This window comes from Falco punctatus (assembly GCF_963210335.1).
Source record: "Falco punctatus genome assembly, chromosome: 5".
In the NCBI taxonomy this organism is placed as follows: domain Eukaryota; kingdom Metazoa; phylum Chordata; class Aves; order Falconiformes; family Falconidae; genus Falco; species Falco punctatus.
Genome location: NC_137584.1, coordinates 70,711,115 through 70,723,800, shown reverse-complemented (window position 1 = coordinate 70,723,800; position 12,686 = coordinate 70,711,115). Strand labels below are relative to the sequence as shown.

The following is a 12,686-nucleotide window of genomic DNA, read 5'->3' as shown; positions in this document are numbered from 1 at the left end:
CGCCGCCCCGACCGGCCCTACGGTCCCAACGAAGCATCAGTGCGGCCGCCAGCAGCTGCCGCTGTGCCTGCAGGAGATGCTGACAATCCCAACGATAAACACCTCCAAACAGCCCGAACGAGCGTCCCTTCCTTCACGGGGCCTCCCTGCTTCAGTTTAAGCAGCATAGCTAGAACACAACCCCAAATACTAGGAAGTGCGTTGAGATATATGGTATCTCAGCAGTCACTGATATTTAAAAAAAAAAAAAAAAACAACTATTTTATTTTGGTTTTTAAAAAGTTTAACTGACCCTTCTGGTCACCAACTTGCTTTGTGGTTCACTGTAAGGATTGCTCTCCAAGAACAAAAAAGAAATCTCGGAGCTTTGATAGAGACTCTGGATGAAATTAAGAACTTCAAACCCCAGATTTTTGAAAAGAAAAACAGATGTCCTGTTTGTTGAGTATAAATAACTCCGTACGTGGAAACCTTTTTTTTTTTTTTTTTTTTTTTTTTTTTTACGCTGCATTAAATTTTAGTTAATGCCGGGTGCATTTAAGCTGAAAAAAAAAATAAAAGGGGGGGTGGGGGGGGTGGTAGGCAGCAAAGTATGTGGGTGACAAACCTCTAAATCTTTTCCCCTCTCGAAAGAGAAAGAAACAGGCAGACGGGAAACCCTTCATCTACATGAAAGTGTTCAGTGTGTTTCCTAGCAGACCTGGCGAGCCTGCCCTGGTCAGCGGCAGCGCGGGGGCTCAGCAGCCGGGATCGTGAAGGGGGGAGAGGAGGCGGAGGCGCGGCCGCCGGGCCCGGCCCGCAGCGCTGCGCGGCACTGCGCGGGGCGCGCAGGCAGATGCCCGCCGCCGGCTCGGCCCCGCTCGGCCCCGCGCAGCGTGGCGCGGCCCTCGGGCTGACTTACGTGAGGACGTAGTTGACGCTGACGATGCAGTGCGGGCGGGACGAACGGCTGTTGTGCACGATGGTGGCGTAGCTCTGCACCCACACCCAGCCGCCGTGCTTGGCCAGGAAGCGGTAGTACTTGGTGGTCACTTGCCCTTTCACCAGCACTGCGGGGACAAAGCGGGGAGAGCCTCAGCACGGCTCCCGCCTCCGTTTGGATCGGCCCTGGGAAGGGGGCGCACACACACCCCAGACCCCCGTGGGCGGCGAGAGGCGCTGGGACTCCTTTCGCAGCACATTGGGAAGCGGCGTGGACCGAAATCCACGGGCAAAGGTGGTGGAGCCCTGAGATTCGGGCCGCTCCTTGTCAAAGGCTGTTCAGGGACATTTGGTGGCGCAGGATGAGTGTGTGTGTGCGTGTGTGTGTGTATGTGCGTGCGTGTGTGTGTGTGTGTGTGTGTGCGCATCCCATCACCACCACCACCTACCCCCATCCCAACATATCGTCATGGAGATTTCTCGCTACACTCTCTGTAAGGAAACTTTGCGGAAGTTAGTATCATTTTTATTCATCTATCCACGTATTAATGTCATCATGATATCAAAATAGAATGAAGAACAGCTCTCCGAATCGGGCTCACTACTGAGGTCAGAATTAGATACACAGATAAGGTTTGTGAGACTTGGTGGAAGTGGAACAAAAGTATTTGAATTTCAGTGGCATGGCTTCTTGGAGCAAGAAAAAAGGGGTTTTCCCTAACTGGAATGTGAACTGAGAGCCTGAAGTTTGCGCAGAGGAGTTCTGGTCCTACAACAGGGAGCTGAGGAGAAGAAAATAGCCTTTCATAGTCGAACCCCTCCATCTGCCTCCAGCTCGGAGTTCAGTCTCTAACGACTTGTTTCACTAAAACCTGCTGCAAATTTTGCTTATCCTCCCCTCCAGCAAGCTGTTTTTTCCCATTCCGACCTAGAGGTAAATCCTAGCAAACCCGAAGTCCATCTGCAGGGTGGGGGGGGCAAGGTCTCTACAAGAACATCATCTCCTTACACAAGTGATGCGCGCACCGCAGGTGGAAGGTGTCACAGCCATGGACGTGGTGGTAAAGGGTCTTCTCTATCAAGTCCTGGGGCTCGTAACCTGTTAGCTCAGCTACCCTGCAAGAGACAGAAGCAGCAAACAGCAGTATGTGAGAGGACAGGAGAGGAGGCCTGGGAGAGAATAAGGGAGGGACTAGTGAAATAGATTTGGAAATAACCCCAGCTCTACCTGGAATCTAAGAATATGAGCTTCATGTCCAGGCTGGCCCGAAACATGAACATATTGCTGTGGAGCTTGATCTCCGTCACGGCGCTGGGCGGCAGCGAGTGGCCCACGGCGACCAAGCCAACGTTTTGGTAGCAGCCGTCGAAGGGGGACATGTCCAGGCTGTACTGGCGGATCTTCAGGTACCCGCTGCAGTGAATGACCTGCCGGAGACACAGGAAAGCTAGAGGTCTGCCTAGCAGGGGGGAGGGCATGCTGTGACAGGTGCCCAGCCCCGTTGGGGGGTCCCGGCCATACCCCCACCGCCCTGGCCGGTGCCGATGGGCCGCCGGGTGCCCCGGAGCTGCTGCCCGCCCCACCGCTCCAGCACTGCGGCACTCTCTGAGGGTTTTCTGCTTTTCTCTTTGGGTTGGGCTTGGGCTTTTTCCATACAAGAGTTCAGCACTGATCTAAGGCCTATTAAAGTCAACGAGATTTTTTTTTTCCACTGACTTAAGTGGTTTTTGGACCACCTCCTAACTAAGCTTTTATTATTCTTCTAAAAAGGAAAGACGCGGAAGTGCCAAGCCAGTTACAACTTTGTAATGAAGAGTGTATGCGTGTGAGAGAAAGAGTTTACATGTGTGCGTATGTCATATGTGTAAGATATGTCTATTATATAGATAGAGCAGACGCGATCCTTAGCCAGAATGTATCTTTGGACGTAGATTTAGGTATGTCTCCTAAATGTATCCTCGCAGATGACTGCTTATGTACTTCCATCCTTTTTTCTCTATTATTAGGGCGTTTCTTCCTAGAGGAAGTTCAGCAGATGTTCGTGTACGTCGTGGCACAACATCTCCTTGGGTTATAGGTCCCCACGGCTCTTCGCTGTTGTGCAGCTGACACAAAAGCAGCGAGCAGGCAGGAGAGCAGGGGCTGTCCTCACCAAGGAGCCCTCAGCAGAACCGTGTGAAACACCTGGGCAAAACCTTTGACTTGGAGAGCCACCCCTGAAGCTGGCGAGTTACCCAATAAAGAAATGAATTAACCCAGGGCTGCCATTGTGTCACCTGACAGCTCCCACAGACACCTCGGGAACGCCCGTGGTCGTGCAAGCTTCAGTTTAAAAAGCAAAGTCAAACAAAAAAAAAAAAACCATAGGGAGCTCGATTCCTTAGTTTTATGGTTTGAGCTCTTTAACCTGAAACTCCGAGAGAAATTCTGGCTCTGAACCACATGAAAAAGGGTACCGGGCTGGGACAGACCCCGCGGGCAGAGGGCGCATCCCCACCCCTGTCCCCGTTTTCGCCACCCCAGCCCACCGCGCGCCTGCGCTGCCGGAGCAGGGCCGCGGGAAGGCTGGCGGGGGCGCAGGGGGTCCCGGGCGGGGTCACGCACCTTGTAGCCCCCGCAGGTCAGGCCCGCGTTCCTCTTGGCCAGGACGCACTTCATCCTCAGGAAGAAGGACCTCTCGATCTCGTACTCTGGGAGGGGGGACAGGCAGAGATGGGTTGAGCCGCGGGCTCCGCCGCCTCTGCGCGGTCCCCTCCGCGCAGTTCTCTCCGCGGCCGCGCAGGCCCGGCGGGGGGCGGGGGGCGGCGGGCTGTGTACTTTACCCTGCACAAAGTGCGAGTGGTAGGGCTGGTGGGCCGTCAGCACCGCCGTCATCTCGTCGTGGTCGGCGGGGTGGATGTACTCGTAAATGCTGTTGCCGGTCAGCTCTACCTGTGAGAGAGAAGGACGAGGAAGGGCAGAGAAGGGTTCGGGGTTCGCGGCCGGCACCGCTCATCCTCCCCGCACGCACCTCCGCTGTCAGCCGGGGAGGGTGGGGGGGAAGGCAGGCACGGGGGCTACCGCCCTCCCCGCGTACCTGCGACAAGCCCAGGTGCACCGAGGCGGTCTCCGAGATGTACATGATCTTGCCATCCGGAGCCACGACAAATATGAAACCGTCCAACGTCTGCAGAAAAGGGTTGAGGGGTGGGAAGTATAAATACATCAACAGAGAGATAGATCCACCTCTGAAGACAGACAGATCTATGAAGTACCTGTCCCTCTGATTTATTTTAGCCATCAGTCATCCCTGTTCAGGCTGTGACTATTCAAAAGGTTGGAAGGAAATGAACAACTCCTGGACAGGGATGCCTCTAAAGTTCTTGGACCCCCGAGACACAACGGGGCCGAGCTCAAAAGTAATGCAAAGTACCTGAGAAGTATCTAAGAAGAGCCTGGCTACCCGATGATGAATATGTCGGTCCCAGAAATCCTGAATACTTCTACCCCATTTCAAATGTCACTAGGGGTTTAGCGCTTGGATATTTGCTGAGGAGACTTCAGGCGAGCGAGGAGGATCTGAAACTCTCCGCAGCGTACATAAGGGACGAGATAAATTGTCAGGCATGTTTCAGCAGACATAGGTGGGACTTCTGGGTGTGCTGAGGGCAAAATAGACCCCCAAAAGGCCACACAACCCCACCAAATATGCGTCCTGATGGTAAACGCTAATATTCCTTAATATTTCAGTTCGCAGTAAGTTTTCAAATATGTCCTACCTCTGACGGTGCTAATTTCTGTGCCTGATGAGCCCTTCTACCCAGCACAGCCTCCCCCCAGCCTGTTTCTAGAGCCTCTCCCTGTTGTCTCCACACCACGCTGGCTTCAGCACATTGACGGGATTTGTCACCTTGTTAACAATTTGGGGAAAAGCCATCACGTTCCTGTATCCCGACACACCAGGATACACTGAGAATCCTTCGCTGAGGACTCTGTGTTGGACAATGCTGGGGCAAAGGACCCGAAGGGACCAAACCACAGCTCCATTGAAACGCACGACATTCAGCCGCTACTGTTTGTATTTCTGAAGTTGTCACCCTCCCGCCCCCCTTTTTATTAAACACTTGGACAGTTAAAAATTAGTCAAGGTGGCAATTAAAAGCGAAGAAAAGGGAATGATTTCTTTAATCATTAATATCATATGTCTGCCGTTTCCAGACCAGTACCTGCAAAAGATGGGATCCCAGTTCTCGTCCAACGTTATCCAGCGGGCTGGTTCGGCTGGAGTGGCCCCAGGCTTCTCCAAGTCCTGTTTATTTAAGACACACAAAAAAGTAAGGCGAAAATATGAAAAATTTACTCCTGTTGGCCTGCTGGAGAGAAACTTTTTTTTTTCAATTTTTTTGCTTGTGTTCTCTCTAAAACATGTATACATACAATCTTTGGAAAGCTAGACATGATTTCGTTGCACAGAGAAGCCTTTTTTGAGGAGACCTAGCTCCCATGAGAGAAAAATAACAAAATACTTATTTAGAGTTAACGGTGAAGCTCATCCCTAAGACCTAAGTGAAATAGTGTGTCAGATAAAAGGGCTTTTTAGTGCTGCCTTCAGCTACTGGGAACTGGCTCCCTGAACTTCAGGGAACGTGCTTTTCTCCTAACGCCACCGAATCCTGGACAGCACTGGGAGCCATTTAAAATGAAAGAAAGAGGTGTGCTGGGGGAAGCCTTTGATGTCGAGGGGAGGATGCGGTTAACGTGGCACGACGGTCTCTGGGAAGAACCTCCCGGCGGCGGTGCGGGCGCTGCGGGTCGGCCCTGCCAGCGCCCGGCGAGGCTGCGGGCTCCCCCCCGGCAGCAGCCAGAGCCGGCCTCGGCCTGCCGGGTAATCAGCCAGCAGTCCTTGGACGGGGAAGGGTGAGGAGCGGCTTAGACCCTTTGCTCGCCAGAGATCACTTTCCAGTTTGGTCTGTGACCTCCCCCTCTTTCTCTGTTCGGGGCCACCGTCCTCTCACTTGGAAGGTTTGTCATACGTGTGTGGGGAGGGAGAGGAGCGACCACATGAGGCTCATCCAGCCCTCTCCGAGCCCCGTGTTAAAACACTTTTGCTTTTAGTGACCCCCACACAAGTGAGTGGCTGTCACTAAACCGAGAGTAGTTTCACGGCTGCGGTAAGGCACTTTAGGGCGGCCCAGGCAAGTCACTGTCCGACGGCGCGGACTTGTCCTCCCTCCCCCACCCCGAAGCCGGGTCTCCGGGGTTCACGTCCCTCCCCACCATTCCTCCCTCCCGCTGCGCTGGCGGGCGGCCGTCTCCTCAGGGAGGGATGATCTGCCTCCAAACAACCCCCTCCAAAAATGAATCTTTCCGGACCTGTCTAATGTTTCAGACGCCGCTTGTTTTCTCCTATGCAAAGTGAGGAGGAATAAAAGCCAGATGGAAGTCACTCCAGCGGAGTAAAACTGTTTATGAGCCATGCCTTTTCACAGTGTTGTTTGCCGAAATAATTTAAACGGGGCAGTTGAAACCTTTGACGCTTATGCTACTAAATAAGGCTGAGGTGTCTGACATGCAGACACCAAGATAAAGTAAAAGGGAGGAAAAAATTACAAATCCTGATTGCTGGCTGAGCTGCGGATCGCCCGGGGGAGGCGAGAGCCGTATTCCAGCCGTATTCCGGCTGTTTCGAGGCAAAAAGGCGAGGCGGCGGCAGCATGCAGCCGCGGGCATCCCTCGCTAATGACCGATTTCACCTAGCTGTTTGCCGGTCCAAACAAAGCTAACGATCTCCTCCGCGCTGTTTGAACGGGGCATCCCACGGCGGCCCTCGCCTCCCTACCCACCACCGAAGCGCAGGAGCGATGCGCCCCTCTCACCCCTGCCTTTCCTTCTCTCCTACCTCCTTCCTGGTCCACCTCTTCACACCAACCTGTCTCTTCACCGCTCCTGCACTTCCTCCCTCTCTCGTTAACTTCACAGGCCCTACAAAGGCCTGGCCCCCATTCCGCAGCCCCAGCGTGTACCAGGGTGCCAGCTCGAAACAAGCTCCTTCCCATTACTTCCTCCACGGCAGCTGACGGGGACCCCCAGTGAGTGGCTTGTCCCCGAGTCCCCGGGTTTCTCTATTCCCTGCGCCCTTCGAAGCGAGTGAACCCGCGGGGAGTGCACCGGGTCCCCGCAGGCAGCTTTGCCCGTCCCCGGGCACCCAGCGACCAGGACGGAGCTCCATCCCCCGAAATCAGCAAGGAGCTGGCAAATCTTGCACAGCTTTCAGGAAAAGAGAGAACCCCCCGCTGTATATTTGTTTTTCGCGAGCACCTCAGAGGTTTCTCTAAGCCAGGATGGCCCACCAAGGCAGAGGCGGCCGAGACGGTTCCTTGCGACATCCCCACACCTGGAGGGAAATTTGAATGGCGGGTTCCTGTATTCAGGACCAAATCTGCACTCCCCTCCTGTGATTTAAGTTGCTTATTAATCGAAGTTTACGGGTCTAATTATTCTGCTTCTAAAAGGGAAAACAACCCGACCCTGGCGGGTTAATGAACAGCTCATGGGCATTGCAGGTTAACCTCCCCCGGGAAGCTGGTTCTTCACGGGGCGCTGAACTCCTCGCTGTGCTTCAGGTGGAAGCCCCGCGCTGCTGGGCTGTGTCTGTTAATGGTTTATAATTAAACGTTTCCACTTGTCTACCTGAGCCGGTTTTTAAAAATCCTATCGCATGAGACGATTCTTTGTACTTCCCAGATGTTTCAGCATTTTCAAGTCGGAGACTATTTCTATCCATTGGCAAGCCCAGCCTCTCCCAAATCGACGGGTCCTTCTGATGCCCCTTAAAAACTGGTTTTGAAGATTATACGAGAAAACCTCGCCATTAATACTCCCTTTTATTCCCTCCCCCCCCCCCCCCCTTTTCGCTTTAATATCCAATTTCCTTTTATCGAGGGGGCAAACTGTGATTTCTTGCACTTGACCTACCGCAGAAAATTCTGCAAATCCTTTGATTGTCTATTTAAAACAAAACAAGGAAATCAGATCTCCCTTTTGCTTCAGGATTACGCTTGGAAACAAGATCTAAAGATTCTCTTGTAATTTGGAGAGCCAGCAGCATAATAGGTTTGGAATAGAAACAAGCAGCTTTGTGAGGGGATAGATAAAGAAATCGTTTTTAGGCGAAGGATTTTCCCAGCTAAAGTGGCCGAAGACAAAGCAAAACATAATCTATTTTGGAAGATTTCCAAGATATGCCACATTAACCTTAGCAGATAAAATTTGCTGTCTTCCCTGCGTTCCCTCCCCCATCAAAGTCTGGTTTATCATATTTACATAAGTAGCCTTAGAAGGGATGTATCTATTATGGATCTAAGGAGCTAGCGAGCTCACATTTCATTTGGAAATGGAGGCGAAGTTTTCCTGTTGCTTATTACTTGACGCATTGTAGAACCGCTGCCATTTAAATACCCCGACCCACGGATTACCTCAATGGACTGGCTGCATGGGTTTTGTAATTTCCTGAAAATGAGATTTCGATTTATAAAACAAGAAACCAATTAGTAACCAAATGAGGCGAAGTAGATCCACTAAAATTGACCTAATCCCACAGGCACCATTTAGGCCAGTTCTTGGCGAATGAATGATGAGCAACCATCTAGCGTAAGCTCAAGGCATCATCCAGCTGTGTTATTCAAGCAGCAAAAATAAATGGATCGAGCTTTTCTTTCGGAATGAATTTGATACTCTTGACAAAACATAGATTATAGGCTTCTACCTAGCAATCTCCCCCACTCGAGGATTTTTTCTTTTATTTTTCCTAAGAAGTTAAACAAATTGGGCCACAAGAAATTGTTCACTGTCAGGAGGAAGGGAGGGAAAAAAAAAAAAAAAGAAATAAGACAGGCTCTTGATTACTTTACGAACAACAGCCTCGTACCTAACGGCGTGCGCCGAGGCTGCACGGAGATTGCGCGGATCCTGCTCGGAACAAGCGTGCTGATTCATCGTTTCTCTCAGCATTTCCCAATGGAAAACCACTGCACTTTCCACATCAAAAAGCATCTCCATCGGTGTTTCATGGGATAGCTACACCGGCGGATCCATGTGAAATGCCTTCTCCCCAGCCGTGCCCACCCCCGGCACTAGGCACGCCGCCCCCCCGGCCGCCTGCCCCCCCAGACAGGCTCACGGCCGCCGCGCTTGGCTGCGCTGGCCCTGTCCTTCCCCTCATCTTTTGATTGCTGCAAGCCTTGATGTCGGCAGCCAATGGAGGGCTGGGTGGGTGTCATCCCTACCCAGTGGCGATGTTGTCTCAAGAAGCACTTCTGTCCCACGGAAGGGGGAAGAGATTCCTCAATCATTTCTACCTCGATCTAGGCAAAGACGGAGGAAGGCAGGCGCAGGGAAATGAAACTCCAGGAGGCCCGGGCAGCTCCTTGGCCCTGGTTGGTCTCCGGGTTATTTGTCCCTCTGTGAGCATCTGCAGCGCAGAACCCACCTCGACCCCCTCCTTTGTCTGGCAATAGCAAAGTGGGGCGGGGGTGGACGGTGGGGTGGGGTGGCCAGAAGGTGCAAGCCCTTACCTATTTTGTGTTGATTTGCCGGCTTTTAAAAGCGCTTACTACGATTTCCCCAACGGACTATCCGTCACGACACGTCAGCGCGATCCGGACTTACGGTAGCGCAAAGACTGGCAGAGCGGACCGTTTGACGTCCGGATTTAAAAACCACTTAGTGGAGAGCCCCAGCCTGAGCTCCGGATCCCCTTCTTTGGAGGCCAGGCTTCGAGGCACAGCCATCCCCGGGGACTTGTCCCTGCGCCATGCCTGGCCGCACGGCCCGGCGAGGTGCACGGGCGAGGGCAGGAGTACGAGGCCCACGGCTGCCGTGCACGGCGGGCAGGTGCCGGCCGGGAGCCGGGCCCCACAGGCAGGGAGTTTTCTCCCGTCGCTGAGGTCAGGGCGAGGGAGAGGCGCAGGGGGCTCGCCCGGAGGCGGCCCGGGGCGCCGGCCCGCCGGGGCGGCAGCGGGAGCGCCTGCCTGAGCCGGGTCCAAGGAGCCCCGCCGCGCCTTTCGCTTCCAGGCGCTTCTTAAACCTCCCCCTCCGGGCAGCGGCGGCGGCCGCCGCCCCGCTCCCGGGCTCTCCCCGCCGCCTCCCGGGGGCCCCGGCCCGGGAACGTCTCTCACTTCTGTTTCGTGGCGTTTGTTCTGCCCTTTTAGGAGCCGCTCTCGGCTCGTTAAAGATGGAGGAGAGGCGGCTCGCTCGCCCGCCCGCCCCGCTGGGGATGCTAACACCGCGGGCGAGGGGTGCGGGACCCCCGACGACCTCCGCCCCGGGGCTCGCCCCTTCGCTGCGGCACCGAGGCAGGCCGGCCCCCGTCAGCCGCCCCCGCGGCGCTGGGGAAGCCAAGGAGGGGCGGCCCGGGCCTCGCTCCCTCTCGCCTCCGCTCGCTGGCTTGGTGTAACCTGCTCGGCGAAGACGCCCGTAAAGCTTTACGGCGGGCACGGGCCTTCCACCGCCGTGTGCAGCTCGTAGCGCAGCACCTCTCCCACCGCCCCCTGCTGCCGCACGGCCCTCGCCGCGGCGGCTCGGGGGACAAGCGGGGCCCGCCCGGCTGTTTGGGGAGAGGGGGGCGGCATGGCGCTGTTCCCATCTCCGAGGAGGTCATTTCTCCTTGCTGCCCAGGGAAAAAGATAAATAACAGCACCGGGAGCCGCAGGGACAGCAGCTGTACGTCCTAGTCACCGCCAAGCGAAAAGGCAGGCGGCTGCTGTATCGAGGAATTAGCTTGATTCGATTAACCATTTAATTAAATAGGCTCCCGCCAGCCCTCCGCTTTGCCATCGCCTAGCGTCCGACAGGGCTGATCTCTCAGTTAATTTAACAGGCAGTGGTTAATGATAACTCAAAATCTTGGCCAAATGAGGCTTCTGTGAAGGAGCGGGTCGCCGTCGGAGGGTTCGGATGAAATGGAATAAGCTACGTTTAAAAAAAAAAAACAATGCTGCTCGTTTCCAACTGCCTGCGGATGCCATTAGCGAGGTTTTGTAAAGATTTATTATCTCGGTAAATCACATGTGTTCATTTAGAGCAGGGATAAGTTAGCATCCCGCTTACTTTATAAAAATAATAATAAGAGGGAGGAAAAGTCCTGTTGACTAAACAAACAATCCTATTAAAAAAACGGTAGTGGAAATAATGCCGAGACTGACTCACTCTAGAAAGAAATACCAACATTTTGGCACACACGGGGTAACGGAATTGCGCTCTGAAATGCAAACAAACGCAACCGTGCCCAAATTGGAAGGGGGCGGGGGGGAAATCAGGGAAATTTGTGAGCGCAAACTGTTTTTTCTCTTCTACAGAAGATGCAAGTTCAAAGAGCCCTTATTCCGAAGAAACTGGGGAGGGAAGGGTTTGCACCAATGCACTTGCGAACACACCCTATTTATATGCAAGTTGAAAAATAGCCTCCAACATTAAAACGGTCGTATGCTACTAAGAAGGGAGGGGATGTTTCTAAAGAAAATTGGATTTTCCCCATTTATGTCACTTAGTACTCTATTTAATACATAAATTTGCTTTTTCAACGTTCGTCCTAGTAGCTTAGTTTTCACTTCACATTTTAAGTTCGCATAAAAACTGGAATTAGACAGAAGCAGCGTGGAGAGTAAACTGCAGTTTCAATGAGAAAAACTTCTGTAAGAAAATAAACACTGAAACCTAATGCTCAATCATTTCCCTTAGCAGTAAGAAAAACAGCATTAAATCACCTATCCACGTGGGAAACGGATTTTTTTTTTTCTGCTGATCTCTCCCCCCTTAAAAATAAAACAAAGTTAAGGATTTCAATATTGAAATGTTAACCATCCTGATTCGGCGAAAGTTTATGTAAACGGAGCCTCTTTTGTCTCGAAAATCAAACGCCTCTCGGCGCGGAAACGATCCATCCCCATCAGGACAGGGACTGCAAACGCGCCTTTTCCCTCTGTGCGCGTAAGCAGAATAGGACCCTTAAAATATTCCTAATTAAAAAAGAAAAACAAAACCCCCAAACAAACCCAAACAAATAAAAATCTATGAATTGCGCCACTTGTTGGTTTGGGTGGGTTTTTCTTGTTTGTTTGGGTCGGTTTGTGTCTTTTTTTTCTTCTCCCTTCGCTTTTTGGATACCGGCGAAGGTCAGTGAAGAGCTACCCCACTGGTTATAGCGATGGGATCTATTTTTAATGAAAACTTCTTTAGTCCTTCGACATCCCGGAAATTTTTCTAGGTATTTCTTGAGGCTACGTTACTTGCCATTAAATATTTAAAGTTCAATTGCAATTTTAGGGTGTGGGTTTTTTTAATGAAAGTTAACTCAAGAGTAAATTTATTAGGAAGTTCTGCTTAAAATTTTTTTTTTTTTAAATATCTTCTTTACTCTCCTCAACGATTTAGCAGGTCTTCAGCCTTCCCAAAAGCTGTCCGATCACGAAAACTACTATTTGTTATAAGCTTTCTCCTCCTGAAGCAGAAGAGTTCTAGCGCTGAAACGATGCGAGCTACCTAAGCCGCTGAACACTTTTCGCCCTTGACAATTTTAATCTGCTGGAGACCTAGTAAAGTGAAATCAGGGGTAGAGAGAACAACCCAGGTGTTCTAGTAGCTTGAGAGAATTACACAGCCATTACGGGAGGGATCTCGTTGGAAAATCTCTGCTCGGTTTATCAAGGTTATCCAGTGCCACTGGTTTGTGTTTAGATTTCTGGGGGCGAGACGGGAACCGCACCGTGATTATTGCGTGCGTGACGCT

At 52.3% G+C, this 12,686-nt stretch overlaps 1 protein-coding gene across 1 annotated transcript in view; it reads right to left on the bottom strand.

The window, feature by feature from the left end:
- SIM1 (SIM bHLH transcription factor 1) overlaps positions 1 to 12,686 on the bottom strand; it is a 73,002-nt gene that overhangs the window by 52,010 nt on the left and 8,306 nt on the right. Inside the window, exons 2-8 of the mRNA XM_080390035.1 lie at positions 5,128 to 5,210; positions 3,999 to 4,184; positions 3,745 to 3,853; positions 3,527 to 3,612; positions 2,150 to 2,349; positions 1,931 to 2,037; positions 902 to 1,049 (exon numbers count right to left, since the gene is read on the bottom strand). Coding sequence (XP_080246161.1) covers positions 902 to 1,049; positions 1,931 to 2,037; positions 2,150 to 2,349; positions 3,527 to 3,612; positions 3,745 to 3,853; positions 3,999 to 4,184; positions 5,128 to 5,210 — 919 coding nt within the window. The remainder of the gene's footprint in view (positions 1 to 901; positions 1,050 to 1,930; positions 2,038 to 2,149; positions 2,350 to 3,526; positions 3,613 to 3,744; positions 3,854 to 3,998; positions 4,185 to 5,127; positions 5,211 to 12,686) is intronic.